Source organism: Pan troglodytes, chromosome 20, assembly GCF_028858775.2.
Source record: "Pan troglodytes isolate AG18354 chromosome 20, NHGRI_mPanTro3-v2.0_pri, whole genome shotgun sequence".
NCBI lineage: Eukaryota > Metazoa > Chordata > Mammalia > Primates > Hominidae > Pan > Pan troglodytes.
The window spans coordinates 41,836,170-41,863,723 of record NC_072418.2 but is presented as its reverse complement, the minus strand read 5'-3'; the positions used below and the strand labels follow the sequence as shown (position 1 = coordinate 41,863,723).

General features: G+C 58.7%; 2 protein-coding genes across 11 annotated transcripts in view; one reads left to right on the top strand and one right to left on the bottom strand.

The window, feature by feature from the left end:
• The window catches only part of CAPN12 (calpain 12), a 33,807-nt gene extending 28,759 nt beyond the window's left edge, over positions 1-5,048 (top strand). For all 3 annotated transcript variants that reach the window (XM_054673421.2, XM_063801656.1, XM_024351309.2), the window contains 8 exons: positions 3-62; positions 613-670; positions 1,094-1,164; positions 1,279-1,341; positions 1,702-1,780; positions 4,242-4,358; positions 4,442-4,500; positions 4,587-5,048. In XM_054673421.2, coding sequence (XP_054529396.1) covers positions 3-62; positions 613-670; positions 1,094-1,164; positions 1,279-1,341; positions 1,702-1,780; positions 4,242-4,358; positions 4,442-4,500; positions 4,587-4,613 — 534 coding nt within the window. In that variant the 3' untranslated portion in view covers positions 4,614-5,048. The remainder of the gene's footprint in view (positions 1-2; positions 63-612; positions 671-1,093; positions 1,165-1,278; positions 1,342-1,701; positions 1,781-4,241; positions 4,359-4,441; positions 4,501-4,586) is intronic.
• ACTN4 (actinin alpha 4) overlaps positions 4,934-27,554 on the bottom strand; it is an 82,701-nt gene continuing 60,080 nt past the window's right edge. For 2 of the 8 annotated variants that reach the window (XM_003954372.6, XM_063801654.1), the window contains exons 6-21: positions 27,103-27,181; positions 25,803-25,884; positions 24,937-25,022; positions 20,716-20,808; positions 18,156-18,386; positions 17,397-17,544; positions 13,786-13,936; positions 11,751-11,859; positions 11,396-11,536; positions 11,134-11,316; positions 10,908-11,042; positions 9,570-9,749; positions 8,372-8,518; positions 7,451-7,531; positions 6,329-6,487; positions 4,934-6,209 (exon numbers count right to left, since the gene is read on the bottom strand). In XM_003954372.6, the coding sequence (XP_003954421.1) occupies positions 6,051-6,209; positions 6,329-6,487; positions 7,451-7,531; positions 8,372-8,518; positions 9,570-9,749; positions 10,908-11,042; positions 11,134-11,316; positions 11,396-11,536; positions 11,751-11,859; positions 13,786-13,936; positions 17,397-17,544; positions 18,156-18,386; positions 20,716-20,808; positions 24,937-25,022; positions 25,803-25,884; positions 27,103-27,181 (2,164 nt within the window). In that variant the 3' untranslated portion in view covers positions 4,934-6,050. Of the gene's footprint in view, positions 6,210-6,328; positions 6,488-7,101; positions 7,532-8,371; positions 8,519-9,569; positions 9,750-10,907; positions 11,043-11,133; positions 11,317-11,395; positions 11,537-11,750; positions 11,860-13,785; positions 13,937-17,396; positions 17,545-18,155; positions 18,387-20,715; positions 20,809-23,917; positions 25,023-25,802; positions 25,885-27,102; positions 27,182-27,554 lie in introns of all 8 variants that reach the window. The other 6 variants (XM_016935861.4, XR_010153873.1, XM_016935857.3 and 3 more) reach the window with 6 other exon arrangements.

Here is a 27,554-nt window from a genome sequence, read left to right as displayed (position 1 = left end):
AGGGCCCCTACCTGCCCCTGGAGCTGGGGTTGGAGCAGCTGTTTCAGGAGCTGGCTGGAGAGGTGAGGAGGGGGATTGGACTGAGGGGGCATCCCGCTGCGGCCTCCCCTTGGGGACCCCCCTTCCCCCACCCCAGCATCCCGCTGCGGCCTCCCCTTGGGGACCCCCCTTCCCCCACCCCAGCATCTCAGGTGTCTCATTTTGCTTGCTTTTTCCTCCCTCCGGGCTTAAATCTCCTGACCTTTTCTTGAAATGCTCACAGCTCCTCCCTGCCTCAGGGCCTTGGGCTCAGTCCATACCCTCTCCCAGGACCACCCTCTCCCTCCTGACACCTCCAGCCAGGCTCAGGTCTCATCTAACGTGTCCAGCCCTGGAAGCTCTCCCTGACCACTCCCCTGCCCCAGGCTGGTCTGCTGGCCCCCCACCAGCTCCCACAGCCCAGTGCTTCCCCCGTCACAGCCCTGGCCCTGTGGGGACAGGTCTGTCTCCCCCACTCCTGGAGCTAGGGCTCTGAGGCTCTGTCAGCCCCTGCCGTGTCCCTAGCTAGGCTAGGGCTTGGCCCAGAGCAGCTGGATGAGTAAATGGCCTCACAAGCCCTCTTTCCTGGACTAGGAGGAAGAACTCAATGCCTCTCAGCTCCAGGCCTTACTAAGCATTGCCCTGGAGCCTGGTGAGTTGGCTGGGATAGGGGCAGGAGGAGGGGTCTTAGCCAGGGGTCCTGCAACCAGAGCCGGTGCCACCCTATGTCTATGAACCCACCACGCTGCTGGGAGTTGGGCTCAGGAAGCCAGGGCTCAGCCTGGCAGCATCTCCCTGCAGGGGATCTTGTGTGGGCCCCGTGACCTGGGCCACGGCTGCTCGCAAGCTCCCCTTCCGCTGAAAGGCAAGGCTGCCTTGAGCACAGACTGGGAACCCCCTGCCTGGATTTGAATCCCAGCTCTGCTAGGCGCAGCAGTCACTGGCTCCCTGTGCCTCGGCTTCTATAATATGGGACTGACAACATCACCTGCTTAAGGGAGTCACATCCACCCAGCCCTTAAAGTGGTGGCCAGAATGCAGGAAGTGCCGTGGTTTGATTTTGTTTTTCCTGTAGCCAGGGCCCACACCTCCACCCCCAGAGAGATCGGGCTCAGGACCTGTGAGCAGCTGCTGCAGTGTTTCGGGGTACATGGGGGGCAGTGCCTGGGTGAGGGAGGGAGTGGGGAAAGGGATGTTGGGGTCTCTCCTCCCCTTCTGGAGAGATAGACCTTAACCAGATGCCCCCCACCCCCAACACAGCATGGGCAAAGCCTGGCCTTACACCACTTCCAGCAGCTCTGGGGCCACCTCCTGGAGTGGCAGGTGAGGTGGGAGACTGGGCCTCTTCCCAGAAAGAGAGAAACCTTTACTAACAGAGACATAGGCACCCTGTGGGCTATCAGGTCCCCAGGGAACGAGGGGGTACTGGACTAGGCTGACTTGGAGAGATCTGGCTGGGATATCCCTGCCCCCGCCCAGCCTCAGCTTGTCCTCTGGGTCATTGCTCTTATTCCCATTTTACAGATTGGGAAACAGAAGTCCCAAGTGGCTAGGCTGCTTGCTGGGGGTCCACACCAGAAGAAAGGGAGTTGGGATGGGCACCAGGCTGTCTTGCCTGGGAGGCCCCATTGGCAGCCCTCTTCAGGGCATGGAGGGCAGCCCTGACTCATCCTTCCTGCCCAGGCCATATTCGACAAGTTCGATGAGGACACCTCTGGAACCATGAACTCCTACGAGCTGAGGCTGGCGCTGAATGCAGCAGGTGTGGACAGGGTCCTGGGGTGGTCGTGGGGACAGGACCTGTTCTCTCCTATCCCATTGTCTCCAAGTCCCCCTGCTCAGCTGTGGCCGTCTGCACTGTGGCCATCCACAGGCCCACACCTTAGCTTGTTGCCAGTCCCTGGCAGGGGTTGGGTGACCCTGAAAGAGGCCAAATAAGGAAGAAGGGCAAGGGGCATGTGCGGGGTGGGGAGGACATGAAAGGGGGATGTGCCTGGTAGGGGTTCTGGGGGAGGGAGAGGCCCCTCCAGGAAGGGGAAGATTAGGAGCTGGTATCTGAGAGGGTCTGGCCCCCAGGGCAGCATGGTAGAATGTTCTGGATTCTGGTGCACCGGGGTTGGAATCCTCATTCTACTGACTCCAGGAGGGGCCCTAGGCACTTGACTTCATCTCTTTGAGCCTCCATTTTCCTCTCTAAAATGGCCAGGGCCTGGTGTGGTGGCTCACACCTATGGTCCCAGCTACTCAGGAGGCTGAGGCTTGAGGATGGCTTGAGCCCGGGAGGCTGAGGCTGCAGTGAGCCGTGATTGTGCCTGGGTGACAGAGCAAGAGCCTGCCTCTCAAAAAAAAAAAAAAAAAAGCCAGTACACAGGGTGGTGAGGAGTCGTCCATGCACTGCAGGGCATAGCACTTAGTGATTGGAGAATGCAGCTTTCATTACCAAAAGCCCCAAAGAGAGCCGGCCAATGGCCTCTGCTACTAGGCTGAGTTCCTCCTGATGAGCTGGAACAAGCCCAGCACAACATCCTAACCAAGAAAGAGAGCCAGAGAGAAAGGCTTTCCATGGGCTCCAAGGCAGATGAGACAGTACAGGACTGTGACCCTCATGTGGAGGGGATTTGGAGAGTGGGCTGGGGTCAGAACTTGGAGTTCCCAGATCCCCAACCCCACTCTGGGGCCTGTCTGCCACCACATAGCAGAGGGAGCCACAGGGAGATGGGGGCTGGGGTGACTGTGATGGAGTCGGAGAGCCAGAGGGAGAGAGTTTGGGTGTGGCTGTGAGTGTGAGACCCAGAGAAGGTGGTCAAGTGTCCAAAAGAGCCAGCCGGGCGTGGTGGCTCACGCCTGTAATGCCAACACATTGGGAGGCTAAGGCAGGCAGATTGCCAGATTGCTTGAGCCTAGGAGTTCAAGACCAGCCTGGGCAACATGGCGGAACCCCCGTCTCTACTAAAACTACAAAAATTAGCCGGGCGTGGTGGTGCGTGCCTGTAATCCCAGCTACTTGGGAGGCTGAGACAGGAGAATCTCTTGAACCCGGGAGGTGGAGGTTGCAGTGAGCCAAGATCATGCCATTGTACTCCAGCCTGGGCGACAGAGCGAGACTCCGTCTCAAAAAAGAAAAAAGAAAAAGCCCAAGTCAAAGGGGGAGAAATGGGGTCAGAGACAGCCAAGGATTGGGAGACGTGGGGCAGAGAGGGAGAGGCTGGGCCGGAGATAGACAGGAGTGGAGGTGAGGGAGCAAGGACTTACAGCAGGTGGCAGGTGGCAGGCTTGTGTTCACGCATCTGGCACCAGTGAGTGCCTGTTACATGCCAGGAGTTATTCCAGGAAGAAGGAAACTGATAAAGTGCCCTTGAGAATTTCTCCTGCAGTGGCAGCTGAGGGGCTCCAGCACCTTCTCGGGTCCTTCCACCCCATCTGGCTGGGTTTCCCCATAGCCCTGGGCATGGCAGCCTCCACCCCTATGCCCGAGGGCAGATGAATGCCAGAGGGAGTGACCTGGGGCAGGTCACACAGGCAGGAAGAGGCTGCAGGCCACCTGCCCTCCTATTAAAACAGCACCTGGCACTGGGCACAGCATGAAATGGCACTTGGTAGATATTTGTGAAGAGAATGAACACACAGAATGGGGGTGAAGATGGGCTTTGGAAGCAGCAGAAGCCCATGAAACGGTACTTGGAACTGGGTTTGTCTGGCCGTGTGGGAGACAAAGGTCATCAGGCACAACCTTGCATCTCAGAAGGGGTCAAGAACCCATTGTTTTGGGTTTTTAAAAGCCTCCAATGAGACTCCACAGCAGACATGGTTTCTCAGCTTTAGAAATCGCCTCTGAGGTAGACTGTAAGGAAACTGACTCTATATGGGATTGACGATATTTTTTGCTGCACAGAAATATCCTCCAGTGCCCACTGGCAAGGAGAAAGCCCCACAGGATTTAAGGAGTAACAGTACCCACACATCGAGTCACGTGTCAGACGCTGTCCTGAGCGTTCTGTCTTCACACACCCTATGGGGTCGGGGCTGTCTTAGTCCGTTTGATGGATGAGGAAACAGGCCCAGAGGATTGAAGGGATCAGCCTGTACTCACCCTGCCGGGACGGGGCAGAATTGGGATGTGACACCCTGTGGCATTCATGTCCTCCCTGAGGAGGTGGGGTGGGGATGCAATGCCAAGGTGGGTTCCCTGTGGGCCACTGGGCTCAGAAGCAGCCTCCCCCTAGGCTTCCACCTGAACAACCAGCTGACCCAGGCCCTCACCAGCCGCTACCGGGATAGCCGTCTCCGTGTGGACTTCGAGCGGTTCGTGTCCTGTGTGGCCCACCTCACCTGCATCTTCTGTGAGTACCACCCCGGCATGGTGGGGCATGGGGGGAAGGGGTACGGGGACTGGTGGGCACTCACCCTGCCCCTCTCTGCACAGGCCACTGCAGCCAGCACCTGGATGGGGGTGAGGGGGTCATCTGCCTGACCCACAGACAGGTGAGCCAGGTGGGAGGGACAGGGCGGCTCAGGCTCTGTCCTGCAAGCTCCCTGCCTCAAGCCACTGTCTTCCTTCTCTTCCTTAGTGGATGGAGGTGGCCACCTTCTCCTAGGATCTCCAGATGGGTGCACCTGCTGCTCAGGGCAGGGTTGCTGAGCAAGACCACCTCCCTAGGCCCTGCCGGGCATGGGTGCCACTCTCTCTGGCATCCACCTGCCTGGGGCTAGTCTCTGGCCCTCACTGCTCATGGCCGGGCGACCACTCTGGCCTGTGTACTCCTCACTCAGAAACAAGAACAGCGACAGCCCCTCTCAAGCAGATGACACGAGCTAGTCCACGTTGACAGCTTAAGACAGTGCTAGCTCTGCCCTGGCTCTCCTAGAAGGTGGAGGACAGACACAGGAGAAATAAAAAAAGATGATGCTGCAGGAATCCTTCTTAAAAATATTACATGTTTTATTATCCTGTCCCCAGAGGGTGGTTTATCCAGAAACCAAGAAAAAAAAATCAATCAGAATAAACTCAAAAAAAAAAAAAAAAAAAAAAAGGTAGGGGGAGCAAAACCATCAACCACCAGGCAGCCAGGCCATCAGCCCACCTCCACCTCTGGAGGGTCCCCAGAGACCCACACCCGACGCAGACCCGGAGGAGCATCAGCAAGGGGCCCGGGCAGAGAATCGGCTATGTCTTCATTATGAGAGCAGGAGAGACGGCAGAGATATGTTGCTAGGTGAATATATATTTATATAATAAATCCGTAAGTTAATAAAGTAAATAGTAATTCTCTGAAAGTAAGTTTTTAATTCTTTTTTATAGTTTTTTTGTTTTTGTGATTTTTTTTTTTTTGGTTTTTGTTGTTTTGTGTTTTTTTTCCTTTTTTTTTTTTTTGGTTCTTAGAAAATCTGAGACACGTGAGGCCAGACAAAGCAAGGCCGGGGCTGGTGGGATGGGGTGCGGTTCAGGGGGGCCCGGTCTGCCAACTCAGCTCCTCTGCTGCAAAAGCGGGGTGCTTATTGGGGCCATCTCCTGGCAATGGCAAGTGAGTCTGGAGCAGAGAGGGGAGAGGGGCTGGGTGGGTCCCCAGCCGTCAGGTGGCGGTGGCGCCCTCTGCTGGCCCCTCGCATGGCCCAGGCAGTTCCTGGACAAGGCACATGGGGCTTTGGCCTGGATTGGGGAGGCCTTGAAGGGACCTCGGAGCAAAGGAAGAGACCTGGGTGTGGTGAGGCATCCCCAGGGCATGGAAGGGACCGGTTGTGCTGTGGGAATCCACTGGCCCCTCCTTGGTTAAAAAAGCACAACACATCATACATATTTACCAGACCAGAAGCGCTGGCCCCAAGTCTCCCCAACCTGGTCGGGGGAACCTCCTGGCCAACCCACAGAGAGAGAGAGGAGAGAGCCTGCCCCAGCCCCTCCCTGCCCACCCACCCACCCCGGAGGACTGCAGAGAGTGCTTTGCATAGATACAGAGTGGAGGAACGGGACTGTGGGGCTGCCCAGGCCCCTCCTGGAGGCCATGGGGGGTGTTGGGTCGGGTCTCTCTGGGGCCTCACAGGTCGCTCTCGCCATACAAGGCCGTGGAGAAGGACTTGTAGTCGAGGGCGCCGGGCACGGCATCAGGGCCCTGGTATGGCGCCATGCGGGCGATGCAGTACTCAGCCTGGTCGGGGGGCAGCTCTCTCCGCAGCTCCTCAGCTGTGATGAAGTTCTGGGGCAGGCAGGATGGGACTCTGAGCCATCCCTACCCACACACTGGCCCCCTCAGCCCCTCCCACTGCAGGGACCCCTCTCGCCAGCCCCCATGCACCTCGTAGGGGTCTCGCTCACCTTGTCCCCTGCCAGGACCTTGAAGGAAGCGATGACCTGGTCGGCCGTGTCCGTGTCGGTGGTCTCCCGCGACATGAAGTCGATGAAGGCTTGGAAGGTCACAAGGCCGCTATGGTTGGGGTCGACCAGGCTCATGATGCGGTTGAACTCGGCCTCACCCTGCAAGGAGAGGGTGGGGTGGGGGACACCCGACATTTAGTGGGGCAGGGGCAGCCAGGCCCACACTGGTGGGGTCTCCAGGGAAACAGCCGAGAGAGTAGGGCCCAACCCACGTGTGCGTGCGCCCTGTTCCCCGCCTGCTCCAGCAGCCTTGGCCCCGGGCAGAGCCTGCCACTGCTCCAGCTGACCCAGGCCTCCAAGCCCCCAGTGCCCCAGGCCGGGAAGCAGGGCCTCTCTGCACCCTCCCCTCTCGTGGTCTCCCACAGCAGGGAACTGGGGTCTACTGCCCTCAGCCCAGGCTCACGAGTTAGCTCTGGAGGATGGGGAAGAAAGAGAGAGAGAAAGAAAAAGAAAAAGGGGAGAGAGTGGGAGAGCTGCCCCCTCTCTCTGGAGACTTCTAGGGAAGAAGGGGGGCTCGGGAAGTCATCGGAGGGACCCCACCCCGGCAGATGCAGCAGAGGAAGAGGCAGGCACGGCTGCGCTGCTCGGGCGGAGGAGTGTCCCCGAGGACGAGGAAGCTCTGGAGGCGGTGAGGGGGAGAGGTGGGGGGAGGAGGGGGAGGAGGAGGAGGAGGAGGAGGAGGAGCGGGTGGCTGGGGAGACAGAGCTGCATACCAGGCTGTATCCTGTGGAGATAAGCAGAGCCCTGAAGTCATCGGAGTCCATGCTGCCTGTCTGCTTCTGCTCCGAGGACGCAGGCATAGCAGAGGAGGCCGGGCCCAGAGTAGGCAAGAGGGGCCGCCCCATGTGCACAGCAGGCAGACAGGACAGTGGCGGGGAGCAGGTAGACAGCGGCCCCAAGAGACCAGGTAAGAGGGAAGGTGTCCAGGGAGATGTGGGCAGGGAGGCAAGAGAGCCATGAGATGGCACACAGGATGGCAGGGGTGGGATGGCGAGGGGAGAAAGAGAGAAGGAGAGAGAGAGCAGTTAATGCCATGGTCCGCTGGGGCCCAGGGTGCAGTACCTGCCGGTCGTTCTCCACGTCGTAGCCCAGGCTGATGAGGCAGGCCTTGAACTCCTCGGGCCCCAGTGCCCCGCCATGATCCTGCCGGGGCCATCCGAAGGCAGGTGTGCGGGAGGGGCGGCGTGGAGACCAGGATGAGGGATCGGGGTCACATGCAGAGGGCAGGGGGAAGGGACACGTAGGGGAGGGAAACACAGAGTTAGAGGCGACGTGGACAAGGAGATGGCCAGGGACACGTGGGGTCGGGGGCGGCGCGGGCCCCTTTCATCCTGCCCCCAACCTCGGAAGCTCAAAGGCAGGCAGAGGCCTCCCCGACCTCTCTGCCCACAGCAGGGGTGGCAGCTGGATGCTACAGAACTGAGGACAAGTCCCAGGACTGGTGGAGGGTGGGGGGGGGTTCTCCTTGCCTTTGGGATTTGGAGTGGGACAGAGGGGACTGTACCCTGTCCTGGGGGCACCAGGTGCAGAGCTGAGGCTGCACACTTCTCAGTCCGTCAGCCCGGCAGGGGTGGGCTGGGGATGGCAGCAAACTCTGGCGCTCAGGGCCCCTCTGATGAGGCTGCTGGACCAAATCTGAATTCTAAAAGCACCGTGCGGGGTGTCTGTGTCCAGGTTCACAGACCGGGTCGCAAAGCCTGGGTGTGCTGAGACTTCATCTGCCCTGGGGGTGGTGAGGATGCCACCCCAGAGGGCAGGCCTTGGGACCTCCGGCCCCCTGCCTGTGCGTGTGAAGTGGCCCGGGCTGGGGTCTTGGTGCCGCACACCTACACCCTGACAGTGGCAGGGCCCTGCTGGCCCTGGGAGTGGCGGCCGACGCTCAGCAACTGTGATGGGAATGGACGAACAGATGCAGAGACGAAGGTGTGGGCTGGGACGGCAACGGCGGGAGGGGAGAGGCCAAGGAGGTGGCAGGCTGCTCACCTTGTCGAAGTGGTTGAAGGACGCCCGGAACTCCTGCATCTGCTCCTGGCTGATACCCTTGGCGTCGCGGGTGAGGATCTGGTTCTCCACCTCGTTGATGGTGCGGGCAATGGTGGTGAGCAGCTGCTCCCAGCCCACGCGAATGTGCTGCGGAAAGACGGGGGCGTGATCGTGGGCCGGGTGCTGTGAACTGTCTTCACCGTGGTTCACACGTGGAGGACTGTGAACTGTCCTCCCGCCCTGGGGAAAGCCCCTGCTCTCCTGTACACCTCACAGGGGACACGGGCCATGGTGCCTCCCTGCTGCCTCTGCCAATGTCTGTCTCCACAGTAAGTGTGTTTCCCAGCTACAGGGGCAGCAGAAGGGCAAGGACCCATGAATCTTGTGCCGGGATCCCTGTGGAGACTGTTTGGACAAACTCTGGTCAGTGTCTCACCACTGGCTCTCAGGGGAAAAAAACAAAAAAGTCAACTCTGGTTTGAAGCATCTGTGGACCTGTATGGGTTGGATCAAGAGTGTCTAGTCTTTTGGTTTCTCAAGCTACCAATATGACGGCGACCAGCTTGTAATGTCCCCGGAGTGTTAGCCAGTGGGAGCTGCTGCCCTGACCCGGCACCCGCTGGCTGGCTCTGGCCCTGAGCAAGGCTGATACTGCTAAGGCCACAGGGCAAACGGTGCCCTCTGTGGGCCCCTAGAACAGCTTGTCCTGTGAGGGGCATTGTCATGGTGATGAGAGCAGTGCTAGGGAAAGTGTAATTTTTAAAAATGTCTAAACATTTTGATCTAGTCTTTTCAATCTTTTTTTTTTTTTTTTGAGACAGAGTCTGGCTCTGTCACCCAGACCGAAGTGTGGTGGCATGACCTCGGCTGACCTCAACCTCTGCCTCCCTGGCTCAAGCAATCTGCCCACCTCAACCTCCTGGGGAGCTGGGACTATAGGCATGCACCACCATGCCTGGCTAATATTTTCATTTTTTGTAGAGACAGGGTCTTGCTATGTTGCCCAGGCTGGTCTTGAACTCCTGGGCTCAAGCCATCCTCCCACTTGGCCTCCCAAAGTGCTGGTCTCTTCAATAATTTTTAAACAGAGTGAAAAACAACAGACAGCAGACAGCTATCTTCTCACTGGCCCGAACCATTTCCAGTGAGGAAGCCGGCCATGCTGGTGGAAAGGCCAGCGGGCGGGGCGGCCGCGCACCTCCATGGTATAGTTGGTGTGCTTGTTGTCGAAGATGAGGGCCTCCTGGATGAGCTGGTGCTGCTGCTCCAGCAGGTCCAGGTTGGGCTTGTAGTCCACGATGCTGCGTTCATACTGCTTCAGGTGGCTCAGCTGGTCCTCCAGGGTCCCGTTCATCTCAATGGAGATGCGCCCGATCTCCTACGGGGGTGGGTGCAGGCGGTGGGGTGAGGCTGGTGGGCCTGCCCCCACTGACCACCTGGAGGAGCCCACTCGCGCTGCTGGCCTGCATCTTCCCCGGGGCCCCTCTGGCCTGGGGCCTTGGCCCATGGGTCCCTGGGAGGGAAGGCCCACTGCTCACGACTGTCCCCTCCGGTCCTGCCCTCTCATGTTAAAGCAGCTATGACAATGACAGGGAGGTTTTCTCTGCCAAGCGCTCCCTGTGCCCAACTTCATTTTACCCTTGACCTCTCTGTGAGGCCAGGGCTGTGGCAGGCCCTGACTGCAGAGGTAGAAACCGAGGCTCACGGAGGACAGCTCAGTGCTGTTAGAGGCAGAGTTGGGATCTGAACCCTGGCCTGGCTGCAGCTCCTGACCTCGGGCACTCCATGTCTCGGCACCCACAAGTCCACATGCTGCGTGGCTGGCATGAACCTCAGGGCTGACCTGCCTGGCACCCGGACCCCCTCTCAGGCTTGCTGGGTTTAAACGAGGTTGCCTGCTGCCAGCCTGGTTGCCTGGTATGTAGTGAGTGCTCGGTGAGTGGTGGTCAGAACTGCTGTAAGAATGACAGCACTCATGTGGCTCGTTAGTTGGTGCAAAAAGCATTTGTTGAAGTAATAAGGTAACTGTTTTCATCCCCATTTTAGAGCTGGGAGGACAGGATCAGAGGTTCAATAGTGCCTGAGTCTCACAATCATCAGACCAGGGCATTCAGGGATCAAACCCACCTCCCATAGGTAGCCCACTGGAGACCACAGGGTCTCGCTGTCAGGCTGAAGTGCAGTGGAATGATCGTAGCTCACAGCAGCCTCGACCTCCTTGGGCTGCGCACCATCATGCCCAGCTAATTTTTGTATTTTTTGTAGAGCTGGGGTCTCACTATGTTGCCCAGGCTGGTCTCGAACTCCTGGGCTCAAGCGATCCGCCCGCCTCAGCCTCCCCAGGTGCCGGGATTCCAGGCGCAAGCTCTGTGGACTCTCCTAACCCCGCAGGGTGATCACGGCCCCTGGGTGGTGAGAATTGGGACCTGCTCTGCCAGGCGCCTCAGTCTGCAGGCCCTGGGCTGGCCGGGGACCCCCTCACTACGGGAGCTCTCTTGGAACCTTCTCAGCTCTGTGGGGCTCAGCCGTGCCTCACCTCCATCTTGGTCTGGATCCAGGGCCCCACAACGTTGGCCTGGCTGGCGAACTGGCGGCGCAGGTGCTCGTTGGACTGCTGCTTGCTCTGCTCCTCCAGGAGGGCGTGGTCCCGTTTTGGCACCAGCTGCTGCACCTGGCAGAGGAGACGCGGTGTGGGAGTGGTCAGGGAGGTGGCCCCCAGCCCCGCCGTCCTGCCCCAGCCCCTACCGATGGCCCCGGCCCACCTTCTCCCACTTGGAGTTGATGATCTGCGGGGTGACGGTGGTGTAGGGGTTGCTGCCCGACAGCTTGATGTGGTTGCTCTCAGCGATCCTCTGGGCCTCCTTGTGGATGGCCAGGATGGCCTCGCGCTCCCTATCGGCGTCCGGCAGGGTGGACTTGAACTGGTCATGGGCTGAGATCAGGCCCTGGGGGAGGAGCTGGAGTGAGGGGGCGGCCCAGCCCCACAGAGGCTCTTGGGAAGATGGGGGGCCGGGGGATGCGGACCTCAATCTCCTCGATGGTATGGACGATGAACATGTCCTGGAGGTCCTCCATGGCGCTCTCCATCCAGTTGTTGAAGGGGGCCGCGCGCTTGGCGTATTCCAGGTGCAGCTGGTCGATGGCCTCCAGCTGCTTCTCTGTTTTCTAGTGTGTGGGAGGGAAGGGGGCAGGGACAGAGGGAAGGCAGGTCAGTATGTGAGCAGGAGGGGTGGGGAGGGGCCCAGAGGGCCCTGAGGAGTCAGAGAACATCCTCTCCGTGGGAGGTGGGGGGAGCTCACAGGTCTGGACACTATCCACACCACCAGCCCCGGGGCAGCAGGGGCACAGAGCTCCGTGGGTGATGTCACCCCCTCCTCACCTCCAGGGCTTCCCTGCGACTATGTGTCAGAGAACCGAGGGCGTCCCACTGGTCACAGATCTTCTGGCACCGGGTGTTGACATTGTGGGAGTCGTAGTAATCCAGCTCGCTGCGGGCCGGGCAGAGAGCAATGAGACCCGGCAAGGGCAAGTGGCTAGATGGATTGGATCCATCTACCCCCAAGGTTCCCAGGCCGGGGTGTTGGGGCAGTCAACATTCCAGGATATCAACAACCAATCACTAATCGGTCAATCAAATCACAGCTTGGTTCTGGCCCGTGGGACCCCCAGGGTAGAAGGGAAGGGGTGATAACAGAGCTGGTTAACAGGTGATAACCAGGGGTGAGAAGGGAAGCGGCTTCCTCCTGCTCACCCATCCCTGACTCATTCTGCCACTATCAGCTAAGAGTGTGGCCCTTCAACCAGGCCTTGGGGCCTGAGGAGGGGTAGGGGGCAAGGAACGACTCTGGGGAGGAACAGGACACGGGGACCAGGCGAGCCAGCCACAGACAGCGGACAGGGGCTGAGGCTGTGCTCCACAGTAGGGCTGGTGGCCTGGGCTCCATTCCCATCTCAACCACTCCCTTGCTGTGTGACCCTGGGCAAACCTCTTGGCCTCTCTGTGCCTCGGTTCCCTCAGTTACACGGTTGCTGTGGGGATTAAATGAGCTGGTACACATAAAGCCCTGAGAGCTCAGTGAGTTTTTGCTGTCGCCATTAATCAGTGCTCAGCAGGGCTGCCCATCCGGCTCATCCTGGACGGTCCACAGGCCTCTGTAATTCCCCCTCAGCAGAACAGACAGGACCCGGACAGCCCTCCCTTCCGTTCCTTCAGGGCTACCGTCCAGAGAGCTGCTTCGGGGACCGCCTGTTCCTGAGCAGAGTAATGGGTTTCACATAGCTTTGCCCAGGGCCTGAGAAGGGGGCAAGCCTAGGGTTTATTTCAAGTCTGTTTCCTACCAACTTCCAGGGGCTCTTCCGTCACTGGAGAAGCTGCCTGTGTCCCACCCCCACACCCCCGAGGGTGCTGCATCTGTGACCTTGCTCTCCTTGGCCTGGACGTGGTGGTGGCAGGACCCCTGGAGTGCCCCAACTGTGCCAAATGCTGTGACGGCCCCACGGGACTCTTGCCTCTGGCTGAGCCAATGGGGAACCCTCAAAGCACCCGGACAGTGGGGGGTAGTGAGTCGGGGAGGAAACCAGCTCTGCCCAGCATGGGGCTCCACTGGGCATCAGGGCTGGGCCTTGGACTCATAGGAATAAATGGGCCTTGGACTCATAGGAATAAGCAGACCTTTGGGGGTGACTATGGTGGGGTGGGGGTGTCGGTGGAAAGAGCAGTTATAGCCAAGGATCCTATTTTTGAGCAGACGGCTATTTTGGGAGCCCTGCTGCCCCTCGAGGGCCTGTGGATTTTCCATGAAGTAATGGCCTGGGCCTCCTGCTGCCTGGGCCCGCCCTGCTGCTGGCCGCCACACTGGTGGAATAAGGCCCCATTCACCAGCGCGACCCTCAGCGTACTAATTGTGTACACAAGTTTATCTGACTGGGTGGGGAGGGGAAGGAGCCCGGCTGCCTGGAAGCTCTTACAATAAGTGTATTCTGAGCAAGAAAGGGAAGGGGCCGAGCAGAACAATAGGCTCACTGTGCAGCCTGGTTCCCTCAGGGACCTATGGCTGGGAGCAACGGAGGCTGGGGCCCATCCCATCAGGGGACCAGGGCCTACTTGGGGTGGCCAGGAGAGGTGACACCCCCAGGGACCCCTAAAGCCTGAAGAATCAAGACAAGGGGCCACACACCTCCCTCCTGCTAGAGAATCCAAATCCTTCAGGTGTCCCATCTGGGGCTGAGATAGGATGGGCAAAAGGCCTCATCCCATAAGGCCCTTCCCTGGCTTCTGGAAGGAGGTGCAGTTGGGGCACTGGGGACCCTATTCCAGGCCTTGAGGCAGGCTGGGCCTCGGCGTGCTGCCGCCACCAGTCTGGGCAGGCTGTGGTGAGAGCCAGGTGATGATAGTGTACTGAGCCCGCACGTACTTGAGCTCCTGGGCAATGGCGGCGATCTGCTCCACGCGGTCCTGGTGCGCAGCCAGGTCGCTCTCGAAGGCCTCGTGCTTGCGAATGAGGGCTTTGATGTCCGATAGTGTGGCCGTCTCGTAGTCCCGGTGCTTCAGCATGGCTTCCTTCCCTGGTGGGAGCAGAGAGACGCTTAGACCACAGCACGGCAGCTGTGGGGCAGGAGTCTGGAGGGGCTGTCCAAGCAGAGGGAGGGAAAGAGAGACTGTGGACCCCACATCCTTCCACGCCAATGACGGTGGCATGGAAACTTCCAGAACCTTCTTCTGTACCCTCCAGGGATCTCTAAGCCCAACTGTAACCTGGATGGACCTGGATGGACACTTCAGGGTTGCTGAGCCTGAGAGAGAGATTCCATCTCAACCTGTGTGTCCTAAACTTAGCAACTTTTGTTAGTAGGAAACCATACAAATCAGGCCGTGGTAGCACGGCTTGAAAAGGTAGCACCTGTTTCTGGAGGGCTTTGATCCGGAGAAGCACCCGGGGTCAAAGCCCATGTCCCAGCAGGCTTGGGGAAGGGGAAGCATCAGAGCCAGCTTCTTCTAGGACCCTGACCCTGCACCCGCACAGGTGGTGGTCCTCTCCACGTCTAAGTGCCCCACGCTGTCCTAAAGTGTCCTGTGTGCATTGGGGCGGGCCCACTATCAGGCCCTTTGAAGGAAAGGAGGAACGCTGTTATTAGTCCCGGATCCTGGCTAATTACACATCCCAGAACCAAAGCTCAAGGAAGCCCTGCAAGCAAGTGAAGGTCTTTAGGGAACCGCAGGGAAAATGCCAGCCTGGGAAGGTGGCTGCACCCCAGCTCCTACAGGGGCCCTGCCTCGAGCACACCACCTTGGGCTTCCCCCAAGTGGTAGCGGAGATCCCCTCAGCTCTGTCCCAGCACCTGACAGCTGCCCGCCCAGTGCAGCCACCGAGGCCTCTCTGGGCCTGTGCCTTCATCTGTAAAATGGGGCCAGCCCCAGTACTTGTGTGGCATGGAACTATTCTCAAGTTTCAGTGAGGTGGTGTTCGAGTACAGCAGGCATGGAGCCAGTACCAGCCTCACCTCAGCCTCTCCCAGTCTCAACTGTCAGGCACCTACCAGACTCCCCACAGGATCGGCTCTGGCACTGATGGCCAAGAAGTGGGAGGCCTGGGAGACTCCGGCTCCACCGGCCCTGCTGCGCAGCCCTGGGGCAGGAGTCTCAGCCACAAGGCGGCCTTGCAATTCCCTTCTCCAACTGCTTTCTCCCAGGGGCAGGAACCAGAAACAGCAGGTGACATCTCCCTCTGCCTCCGCAGAGTCCTGGCAAGGGTGCACCGAAAGGATGTGGGCAGTGGACCATCGCCACAGCTATCTGGGATCCAGGCCAAGGGACAACCGGAGTGGGGACAAGGGGTCGTTCGGGGTTGGTCGTATTCCCAGGAAATCAAGTCCCTCAGAGAAGCATCCACGACGACCCTCCCGCTGCGGGCTGTGGGGGATGGTGAGGGGTGTGGAGTGAAGGTGGCCCACCCACCCCAGGGCGGAGGCGGCCGCTACGACCAGACCCTGGGGTGTGGAGGGCCTGCCTGTCCTGTTTCACATAACTGCTACTTGAGAGGACAGAGGCTCTGAGTCTTGGGAATTAGTAGGCCAGCCTGCCTGGGTGCTCTGGCAGACGCCATGGGCAGACCCGCGTGGATGCCCAGTCAGGCAGGGGTGGGGCAGGGACGTGTGGAGGCCGCTGAACCAGTTGGGCCCTGGCCGGAGACTGAGCTGGCTTCTAAACACCTCAGGTGAAGGTGCCCCAGAGCCCTTCCCAGGGGAGGAATGCCAGTGGGGCCACCACACCCAGCCCCTTGGCCTCAGGAAACCATCTGCAGGGCCTCATGGAGCCCTGTAGAGGGATTGAAGAGCTGATGGGTGGGCAGAAAGACCCCCAGAAGGTTCAGCCACAGGGCGACGCCCAGGCCTCCATGGATAAGGACAGCTGGAGCCACCTGAGCTGTCTGTTGAACGAATGAGTGAATCCGGGAATGGATGGAGGCCACCAACCACACAAGATGGCATTGGTGCTAACACGCTCTCCTCACATGGGTGCCTTTCTGCCAGGCAAGAGGGAAGTGCGGCACCCGGCCTGGCCAGGCCCTTCCTCCCTCACTATCCACTCTCTCACTCGCACTCTTTCCTGGCAGCAAAGGGGCTGGGCTGCTCTGAGGCTGGCAGCTGCCGCGGGAATGGCGAGCTGAGCTCATGTGAGGAGGGCACAAGCTGGGCCGTGGCCAGGGCTGCAGGCCGTGTGGAGCTGCACACTCGCATGCGGGCCAGGGTGGGGAGGGGTGAGAAACTGCACTCAGGAATGCAAGGAAGGGCTCAGCTGGGCGGAGTGGCGGCCGGAGGGCCAGGGAGACTGTTGGGAAGGTGGTGGCCAGACTGGGAGAGGAGTCCTGTGGGTGGCTCTTGTGGCTCTCCCAGGCACTGGCAGCTTTCTGAAGGCTTCCAGACCCCTGGGATCTGAAATCTCAACCTTGGCATGACCCAAAGGAGGGCCAGGGACGTGATGAAATCCCACATCTGGAGCCAACGGCCAGGCAGCTGCAGGGCTGCCGAGAACAGAAAGCACAGCGGCGCTCCTGCAGGGGGAGCCAGGCCCGGGAAGGAGGCTCTGGGAAAGGATGGGAGGTGGGAGGAGCTCGCAGGTGGGCCATGCTGAAGGGTGGGCCGAAAGCAGTGGGTGAGCACTGTCTGAGGGTGAGCACTGTCTGTGGTCCGGCAGCAGGCCCAGGAGGCAGGCCCTCCTCTAGCCTGAGGGACGTGCCAGTGAACATGGGCTCCCCAGCCTGCCGTCCACGCTCACAGAGGTGTGGGAGAGGGAAGCCGACTCTGAACACAGGGTGCAGGGGATGGAAGAGGCCTGCCCCACACACTCGCCCTGGATGGGGAAGACACGCAGAGAGGACAAACAGATGGGTGTAAGGTCACTTCCCTGAAGTGCTGGAGGGGGCTTGGCTGTGTTCCTGGATGACTGACAGGGGCCCACCTCTGAGGCGAGGGCAGACTGGGCAACAAAGAGGACCTGGCCCCTGAATGGTCCCTGCTTTCTGGGGCTGAAGGAATCCAAAGCAGCATTTCTTTCCTTTTTTTTTGAGACAGGGTCTTGCTCTGTCACCCAGGCTGGAGTGCAGTGGTACAATCACGGCTCACTGCAGCCTTGACCTCCCTGGCTCAATCAATCCTCCCACCTCAGCCTCCAAAGTAGCTGGGACCACAGGTGTGCACCACTATGCCTGGCTAATATTATTATTCTAAAATTTTTTTGTATAGGCAGGGTCTCGCTATGTTGCCCAGGCTGGTCTCAAACTCCTGGGCTCAAGTGATCCTCCTGCCTTGGCCTGCCAAAGTGCTGGGATTACAGGTGTGAGCCACTGAACCTGGCTCTAAAGCAGCATTTCTGACACACACACATGCTCCCAAGCAGCAAGAAAGGGCACCTGAGAAACAGACCCAACGTGGCAGGGGGCTGTGTGTGCACACCCATGCATGCCTGAGAGACAGGAGGGGAGCGCGGGAGCGGGGCTGGGCAGAGTGGGGCAGAGCTGGGCCGTACCGTCAGTCCAGGCCTCGTGGATGGAGGCCTTCTGCCGGAACTTCTCTGCCAGGTGGTCGAGCCGCTCCAGCCTGCGGATCTCATTCAGCAGCCACTCCTCGTAGCCCTTCTCAGCCTGCTCCAAGTGCTGCCAGCCATTGTTGATGTCCTGGGGCAGGGCAGGAGCAGGCAGGGCTATCACAAGGAAGTGGAGGCACCCAGGGGGATGTCTCCAAGGGATGCTGATGGGAAGGTGGCAGAACTTGGCTGGGGTCATGTCTGTGTCATGCTTTGCTATTATACCTGGATGCCTACACAGGGCCCCCCAGCACTCAGCAGGTACAATCAATTCTGGATTAACAAAATGAATGCGTGAACGGGTGAGTGCATGAATGAATGGATGAATACCATAGATGGGGAGGTGGTAACCGTCCAGGGCGCACTGCCCCTCCGCTGATGAAGGGCCTCAAGCACATGGCGGTCATGCCATCATAGCAGACCGCGGCTCCAAATTCACACCACTCCACACCCACACAACCCGTGGCAAGGATTTGGGATGCGTATAAATCCCTGGGTGTAAAATACAGTGAGTGAGGGCCAAAGGGGAGCACAATGCCGAGTGAAGTGCACCCCTCCCCGACCCCTGCATCTGAAAGGCCATGCCATGTCCCACAGGACATCAACAACTTAGGAAAGATTACGCTGGCCAAACTGCCCACAGGCAGTTCTAGGGCTGCCTCTGCCCCTCACAGCTGCTCCCATGTGAATCCTGGTGCTCACCGAGACCATCTTGCCCTCGGAGGGCATGAAGGCGGGCCGGTTGCTGAGGCGCAGCTTGGTCTGCAGCGTGTTGAAGTTGATCTCCAGCTGGCACTTCTCCTGCACCTTGGGCGGCTTGTGCACACGCCGGTAGTCGCGGAAGTCCTCCAGCTTCTGCTGCATCTCCTGGATAGTCTTTTGGGGCACACGGTCCTCCAGCCAGGGGATGGTGCGCCGGATCCACTCCAGGAGCTGTGAGCCACAGAAGCCAGCGTGGCCTTTGTGGGGGACCCTCAGAGTGCTGACGGGCTGCCCCCCAGCTTATGGGCACATGGGATCTGGATCTTTGAGGGCCCCACCTTAGGGGGTTACCCCTGCTCCCCAGCCCAACTTCTCCACGATTCCTGCTAGAACCCCCAACCCGGAACTCTGGGAGCGTGGGCTCCCTCCCTGTCCCTGCATCACTGTACTGTTCTCTTGTTACTTCCTGTTCCTGCCTGTGCTTTTCTTTTTAAAGACAGGTTCACGCTTTGTCACCCAGGCTGGAGTGAAGTGGCACGATCATAGCAACCTCCCGGGCTGAAGCCATCCTTCCACCTCAGTCTCCCAAGTAGTTGGGACTACAGGTGCCTACCTCCGAGCCTGGCTGATTTTTATTTTAAGTTTTTATAGAGAAGGGGGTCTCAGTATACTGCCCAGGCTGGTCTTGAGCTCCTGAACTTCAAGCAATCCCACTTTAGCCTCCCAAAGTGGTGGGATGACAGGGGTGAGCCACCATGCCTGGCCCATGCCTTTGCTCTTAGTATGTGCACTGGGCCTGGGACATAAATTAGAAAATAAAATTGAAAAAGAAACAAACATATTCTTTTAGGAACTACTCAGATCTTTAATGGAGTGAGGAAGGGTAACAAACAATTGGACATTCTAAAACAATTCTAGGCCAGGCACGCTGGTTCACACCTGTAATCCCAGCACTTTGGGAGGCTGAGGTGAGTGGATCACCTGAGGTCAGGAGTTCAAGATCAGCCTGACCAACATGGTGAAACCCCATCTCTACTAAAAAAAATACAAAAATTAGCTGGGCGTGGTGGTGCACGCCTGTAATCCCAGCTACTTGGGAGGCTGAGGCAGGAGAACTGCTTGAACCTGGGAGGCAGAGGTTGCAGTGAGCCAAGGTCGTGCCATTGCACTCCAGCCTGGGTGACAAGAGTGAAACTCCATCTCAAAAAAATAATAAAACAATTCTAGAAGTACAAAATCAGTTATCTGCCAGAACGGACAAGCTGGAGAAGTGGTTCCCAAATGCCAACTTCTGGCAAAGTGAGAAATTCAAAGACAGAAATACCTCTGTGTGGATACATTGTGAGGCGTGCTGCCAGCTGCCCTTTCTTGGCAATGGCTGGGGTTCTAAGAATAACCTTTTTACCTTATCTTGGTGTTAGAAGTGCTGGTGGTAACAGATGGTAGTGTTTCTTTTTAAAACATCCGTAACTTGGCAAAATAAAAAGCTGGCCCTCTTAGGTTGGACATCCAATAGTTTTTCAAATTTTCCTGGTCTATGAGATTGCAAAATCTGGGAACCACTGGTTCTAGATGAGCAGTCAAACCACTGCTCTTTGGGAAATTTTATTTTATTTTATTTTTATTTTAATGGAGTCTTGCTCTGTCGCTAGGCTAGAGTACAGTGGCGCAATCTTGGCTCACTGCAACCTCTGCCTCCCAGGCTCAAGCGATCCTCCTGCCTCAGCCTCCCAAGTAGCTGGGACTACAGGTGTGTGCCACAACACCCGGCTAATTTTTGTATTTTCAGTAGAGACAAGGTTTCACCATGTTGGCCAGGCTGGTTTTGAACTCCAGACCTCAAGTGATCCACCTGTCTTGGCCTCCCAAAATGCTGCGATTACAGGTGTGAGCCACTGTGCCCAGCCTACGTTTATTTTTTAAATATGGAGATTTCAAAAATGAAGAGCCTCCAGAAGAGTTGTACTAACCACCCTTATTTCCAACTGAAGCATTGGGTTTGGACTCTAGAGCAGGGCTGCCTGGGTGAAGCCCAGCTCTCTGTCCCACTAGTCATGTAACAGCAGGCACGTGCCTGACCCTCCCTGGGCCTCAGTTTCCTCACTTGGAAAGGAGGATAATCCGAGTTCCCGTCTTGCTGGGCTGCTCGTTAAATACCTGCACAGGCCCTGCTATCCTATTGGTTCCCAGGCCCCTCTCCATCCTTCTGAATCACTCTCTCCAGGGCCAGGGCACGGGAAGAGGGGCTTTCACAAAGCTCCCCAGGTGATTCTAAAGCACTGAGGTGCCCAGGAAACACTGTCCCTGAGCATCTCTGTAGGAACGCAAGCTCGGGAGCCCAGGGGCTGGCTGGCAAGGTGGCTGCCGGTCTGACCCTTAGCCTTGTGGAAGCAAACGGAGAGGTCGTGTACACACTAGCTGGCTAAATGCCATGGTCTGTGACCACGCAGCCTTTTCTAGGTCATCTCGCTGCCACACCTGCTTTCCCCCTGCAAGAGTCACAGTGACCTCTGGCTGAGGATAATGAGGTGGCCCTGACTTTCACTGGGGGAACACTCACGTCGCTGGCCAGCTTCTCGTAGTCCTCCATCAGGTGCTCGTTCTCTTGGTTGACAGCCAGCACCTTACAGATCCGGTTGGCGGCAGTTTCAGCCTGGAGGGGAGCACACAGTCAGGGCTGCCTGGGGGCTGGCCACCCTCCCTCCTGACGGGCACGTCCCTTGAAAGCAGCTGGTCCACAGCCCACGGAACTCCTCACAGAGGGGAAGGAGAGGAAGCACAGCTCCAGTGAGATGGTGCCCTGTCCCAATAGGCCTTGTTGGCATCCTCACTGCTGACTGCAAAATGCCCCTGGGTCCAGAAAGCCCAGACCCTGGAGGCACCGAGGAGGGTTGGGGAACCCTCCCACTGCTGCTCGCAAACCCTCTAGTGCCCCACACAGAGGAGGGTGAGGCTGGACGGGTCGGCTGCGTTGGACCTAAGACTGCGGAGGAGTCTCTCCCGGTGGGAAGGTGAAAGGATGGGAAGCCGAGAGCTGGAGAGCTGGGGGCAACAGAGCAGGGGTGCCCGGGTCCCGGAGGAGCCTAGTGGTCCGTGCACAGGAGCACACTCAGGCCTGTCCACTCTCCTGCCTTGGAGGCAATGTTAATAGGAGCTCCAGAGGGCAGAAGTCACCATCCGTGGGGCAGAAAAGTGCTGGGGCTTTGGAGGGTGAGAGTGGTGGACATAGTCCCTGGGCCTGAACTACAGGAGAGCGTCCTGCCCTGTCCTGCTAGGGGGCAGTGAACAGTGTAGAGGAGGCAGGGGGTGCACACGGGGAGAGAGAGACCAGGTACCTTTCAGGAAGCACAGAAAGGGTCCAAGAGGAGGAGTTGAAACGGCAACAGAACAGGAACAGAAAGAGTGAGGAGGGTCTACAGAGTGATGGGGAAGGAAAATGGAGAGGCTTGGCCAATGGCTCAGAGCCAGTGCAGCAGGCAGCGATGCCCAGCCTCTCCCCTCCACACATGGCACCTGGAGACAGGCGGGGAGGCGGCAGCCGGTGCTCGTGTGAGCGCACACACGCACGTGCACACCCCGCGCCATGCTGCAGGACACACACCCAGGGCCCCAGGCGGTGCTCCTCAGAGATGAGGTCCAGGAGGTTCCTCAGCCAATGAACATGGGCCCCAGACCAGTGTGGAAAACACAGCCAGGGCTGCAGCTTGTGGGGGTCACAGAGGTCAGTCCCTGACTCCTAACTTGGCAGAGACAACTGGCACCCGAAACTCAAGTCCTCTCTGTGAGCACGGGGCTGCCGCAAGGCAAGGGAATCATGTTTCACCGCTGAGTTCCCGCATCCAGCTTGGGGCTCGGTGCACTGGCGGTGCTCAGGGTTGCTGAATGAGTGAGTGAATAAAGGAAGGAGGCGGGAACGCTTCGGTGACTAGAAATAAATGATCTCAGGACAGAATGGGCACACTGGCGCTAGACCTGGGGTTCACTCTGCGTTTATAAAACATGAACCCCAGAGAGCACTCTTGCAAGAGCTTGGACTGGGTCTCTGGGGAAACGAGGCAGCAGGAGCAGCACCACGGGGCTGTCCTGAGGAGCACACAGGGACCCAGCACTTTCCTTTCTGACCAGCCAGCGCCCTGCAGCCGGGCCTCCACTACCCCCTCAGAGAGGGGCCGGTGACAAGCCTCCAGGCCTAGTGCCTCAGCACCCACCCATACTGTCCTGGGCTTGCCTGCCAGTCCCTGCTCCCCCAAAATCCCTCAGAGCCTCCAGACTGGAGTTCAGCCCTAAGCACAGGGGAGCAGTGTGGGTAGAAAGAAAAGCAATCTGGTGAGGCCATGTGGTGGGCAGGGGGCTGGTTCGGGGCCCGTAGGGGTGAGTCCAATGGCAAACATGCTGTTAGTTGGGGTCTGTGGTGACGAATCGTCCATTGCTGCTGGTCCCTGCCCACCCTCCCGCGGGAGTGTGGGTCAGGGGTCCTCCCTCCACCCTCCTGGCCCGTGCCCTCTAGCAGAACACTCCAAACACAAGCTCCAATCGCATGCTGCGGAGGTGAAGAGGCCTTTCTGGCCCGAGGCTGGGAAGAACCACACTCCCCACCACTGTGGCTCCCTGGCAGCTGCCTAAATGGCAGCTGCCGTGCCAGGCACTGTGCTAAGCCCTTTGCCTGCAGGAGCTCGTTTCACGCCCAGAACAATCCTGTGAGACCGAACTACAGCGATGCCCGTTTCACAGGTGGGGAAGCTGAGGTCAAGTGACCCACCCAAGGTCACAGTATCAAGAGGTGGCAGAGTGGGGCCAGGCCAGACTGACGGTAGGTAATGCACCTGCTAGTTGGGAGGCTCCAAGCAGTGGGTCCACAGAAGGTACGGCCCCCGCCCTCTAGTTTTAGGAATAGCTGTTTCCCTAAACTTCAATTCCTCCTCTCTCAAATGGGGCTAACTGCGCCTAGCCCTCCTGGGGGTGTGCACAGGGACCCTCTGGAAACCTGTGCATGTGAAGGCCTTGGAGGGTGCCTAGCGTGTAGTACATGTTCAGTAAACAAGAATCGATTCTGCCTCCTCCTCTGAACCTGTGCCAACTGCTGACACTTCAAAGCAGGCATCGGGAATGCTGCCTGAGATACTTCAGAGACCACAAGGCAAGCGGGGGGAGCAGTGCTTGGGCCTCTGCGTGAACACTGATGGCCCAGCAGGAGCTGTGAGGCAGCATGAGGTCAGCTGGGCCCAGGAGGGCGGCCACTGCCACGCAAGCTCTGTGGGCTCTGCCTGGCCTCTGGAGGGCCGGGACCGTGAGTGCAGGTTGGGCTGCACATGCTGAGCCGTTCCTGGCAGGAAGGAGCTGCAAAACGGGTAAAGCCCAGTGCTCCCCACGAAGGGCTTGGCAGGGGCAGGCAGGCAGCCCTGGTGCAGATGATGGACAGGGCGAGTGGGAACGCCGGGCAGTCAAATCCCAGCTCTGCCATTGACTGTAATGCAGGGCTTCAGTTTCCCCGCATGAGAGCCTGGGATGCCACCACCCACCTCCCAGGGTGGGCTATGTTCAAACAGAGGTCTGTGACTCCTCAGCACAGGCCCAGCACCGGCCAGGCGGGAAACCTGCCCCAGGGGACCCTTCCGAGTCAGAGGCCGGCAGGGTCAGTCTGTGTGGTGTGGCGGCCCACGGCCTGGCCAGGGCTCCAACCACAGATGGCCAGCGGTGACGCAAGGGCGGTGGTGAAGGCAGGTCTGCAGCCCCAGCAGCGAGGTGTGCCCGGCCCAGCTCACCTTCTGAGCCCCCGAGAAAGCGTGGTAGAAGCAGGACACGTAAGTCATGATGGCCTTCTCATCTGGCCTCAGAGTGCCCACAATATCTGCACAGAGAGAGAGAGAAAGAGAGAGAGAGGCAGGAGAGAGTGAAAGACGCAGGGAGGGCGGCCGGGCCGGCCTGAGGCTCATGCGGGAGGAAGAGCGCTTGCTCTGGACTGGAAGCCAGCCCCAGGCCTGCGTGGACATGCCTTGCGGGGTTTTGTGGAGTCCGAATGGGGTGCATTCCTTTTCTAACCGGCCTGGGCTGGAGACAGACTAGCTGTGGGCCCTATAAAGGCAGCTTTGTTTTGGGTTGGAGGAGTCAGTTGCTAAATGATCTGTCTGAAAATGTGAGTGAGCAGCTCCCACCATGGAGTAAGACCCTAAGGGGCTCCCATGGCCCTCAGAGTGGAACACGAATTTCTTATCCCACACCACAAGGGTCTTGTTGGGCCTGACCCATCACTGCTTGTCACTCACTCCTCTCTAGCTGGTCCCTGAATACGCCAAGCTTCTTCCTGTCTCAGGGCCTTCATAGTGCTTCACCCTCTGCCTGGAACACCTGTGCCCCAGCCTGCATCTAGCAGCTCCTGCTGCAAGTACCTGCTCACTTCACCCCTCCACATTGACAGCACCAGCTGAAGGTCACCCCAGCCATCTCTGTCCCCCATCTGGCCCCATTTTCTCTATTCCACTCCTGTGACAGGCCTGCTGTATGTTTCTCCCACTAGCATGGAAGTGCCCTGAGAACAGGGACCTTGTCTGACTCAGTCACCAGGGCATCCTCAATGCCTGGAAAAGCCTGGCACAGATGAGGTACCCAATAGGTGTGTGAGCTAAGGCTGAGGGGGCAGCAACGCCAGGGAGCTGGGGGTGGCTTCCAGTTGGAGAGAGGCCACTGCCGTCTGCAAGAGAAATGAGGTGAGCACGGGAGGCGAGAGGCAGCGGCGGCATTGCGCGGTGGCGGCGAGGAGGGCCTGCCTGGCCCTGCTCGGTACCTTCTGCGCTCCTGAAAAGGCATGGTAGAAGCTGGACACATAGGTCATTATGGCCTTCTCGTCGGGCCGGGCCGTGTTCACGATGTCTGCAAGTGAACAACAAGGGTTAAACTGCCCGAGTAGGGCGGGGGGTGGAGGCGTCACTCACTGGGATCCACGGGCTCCCAAGGCCACGGCCTTGGGGGAGAGGGACCCGCAGAGTGACGCGTGACTTGGGTGGGCTCAGCCACACCCTCAGCCCCTCCCTCTCCCATGGGTCTGGAAAGGACAAGGCTGTGGGAAGCGGATTAAAATGAGGCCACTTCCTCTCTCTGAGAATGGCCTCAAGGAGCAGCAGGACAGTCAACTCCAAGGGCCACCAGAGGCCAGAAACACAGGTCCCAGCTGGGGCAGTGCATGGCTAGGAAATGGGGCAGTGCATGGCTGGGAAATGGAGCAAAGCCGGAAAAGGAAAAAACAAAACACTCCACTTTGTCGGGCTCCATACTCCATGCCTGCTGCAGGTAGGGAGGGAGAGGCCAGGGTTGCTCGCAGGAAGCCTGAAGCACCCCTCCTCAGCCACCTTGCCCTTCCTGGGCCCTGAGGAGATGCACCCTCAGGAGAGTTGATCCTTCAGCTCCCCCTCCCCATACGCTTCTTCATCCCTGAAGGCATCTGGCCAGCCCAGGCTACCCTTGCTCTGTCTCCCAGGGCGACATGGCTGTCCCCAGTTCACCCAGAATCATTCAGCCCTTCTCGCTGGCTCTGCCAGCTCCCCAAGGTGACCCAAATCTCTGATGTGCCCACAGCCCCTTGCCCGAGGCCAGCCCTGGACAGAAAAGGCCATCAGGAAGCACAGTGGTGGCTGAACAGAAGAGATGACTTACCCTCTGCATCCAGCATCTTGGGGATGTCGAGGTATTTCTCAGCCACTTCGAAGGCATTGTTCAGGTTGGTGACAGGGTCGTCCTAGAAGGAGGCAAGTGGGGACAACAAGAACTCCGTCAGGGCAGGGTGCAGGAGCAGGAGGGAGGCAGGGCTGGCCCAGAGGGAGAGACCCGGGAGGGCGAGGGTTGGGGGTTTCTTCAGGCAGTTCTCAGCCACGTGTGATGTGTGAGCGGGAGGGCACCGCCTGGATAAATTCAATTCCCACTCACAGGAGTGCCTCGTGAAATCTTTGTGGGGCAAACCAGGGCTTTTTCTCCAGAAAAATGCAGGTGTACTCTTTTCATACAATTTCCAGCCACCCATAGACCCTAGCTTAAGCCCCTTGCCCTAAAACGTGGTTTTCACATTGACTGGAAGATGTGGGCCAGGCCTGAGAGAGCACTGGGGACTGGGTAAGGGGAGCAAACCAAGAGGTCCCAGGTCCCAACCACCCTGAAGTGTCCCCCAGCCCCCTCACGGGCTCCCCACTGCTTACAGGACTAAAGCCCACTGCACCCCAACTCTCCCTGGCCGGGGCCCAGCTCTCTTGCTCACTGTGGCTGGAACGGGCTGGGTGCCATCTGGTGCCTCCCCCAGGAAGCCCTCCTCTGGCTCTAAGCTGCCTCTTCTTCCGGGACCTTTCCTGGCTCCTGCTGGCTCGGGGTACACTAGCCTCCTCCGCAGCACTGCTCTGACCCCATGCCCTGCCACCCCATTCAGTCTGAGCACATGTACACAGCCTGAGCACATGTACACGGCCTGGTGTGGTGCTTTGCTTTGGACACAATTTTTGTCCTGCCTTCCCCCATGAGGCTGGCAGTTTCTGGTGGCCAGGGCCTGGATCCATACAGGCTTTGTACAGGCAAATGACAGCAGGACCCTGCATGGGCAACATGGGCTTGTGGTGATGGTTTGGAATTCCTTGCCCTCTGCCCCTTTGGGCAGAGGAGGTTCTAGAATCCAGAAGATTGAGGAAGGGGAGTTATAAAGCATGGCTGGCCAGGCCCTTAAATAACCCCGGGTTGGTTGCAGTGCCATGGAGGGAGACTGGACAGTCCACGAGGGGAATAAGGGAGGTGAGAGTCAGCCACCGAGCCAGGGGTTGCGGAGAGCCTGCACAAGGCTCTCCCAGGCCACCCATCTGCGTGCAGAACCCAGATCTGGAGGCTGGCGATGGAAGGGCATGGGGATGGTGACCCGGAGTTAGGGGGTCAGACAGGGCACGTCTGTGGGCCATCAAGGGCAGCTGGAGACACTCACCTTCCTCAGCTTGTCATACTCAATCAGCTCTGGTCTGTGCCGGTGGATCAGGGCATTGAAGGCAAGACCATCCTTCCAGCTGGGGAAGGAAAGGCAAAGGTTATAGGAGGGCCCGCTCACTGTCATGAGAGTGCCGTATGGCCCTGCGCACCCACAGCAGTGACTAATTCCCATTCACTGCGGTCTGGCCTGTGCCAGGCACTGCATGGAGACAGTGTGGCAGAGAGGCTGCGAGCATGACCTCTGGGGCCAGGCAGTCTGCGATCAAATCCTGACTCTTCTGCCTACTGACAGCGTGACCTCGGGTAAGCCAGGCTATCTCGGTTTCCACATCTGTATGATGGGGATAGTGACATACCTGCTACATAGGGCTGTTGTGCGGATTAAATGAGTAAATGCTTGGATCAGTGCCTGACTCCTGACAACTGCTTTATAACTGCTAGCACCTTCCA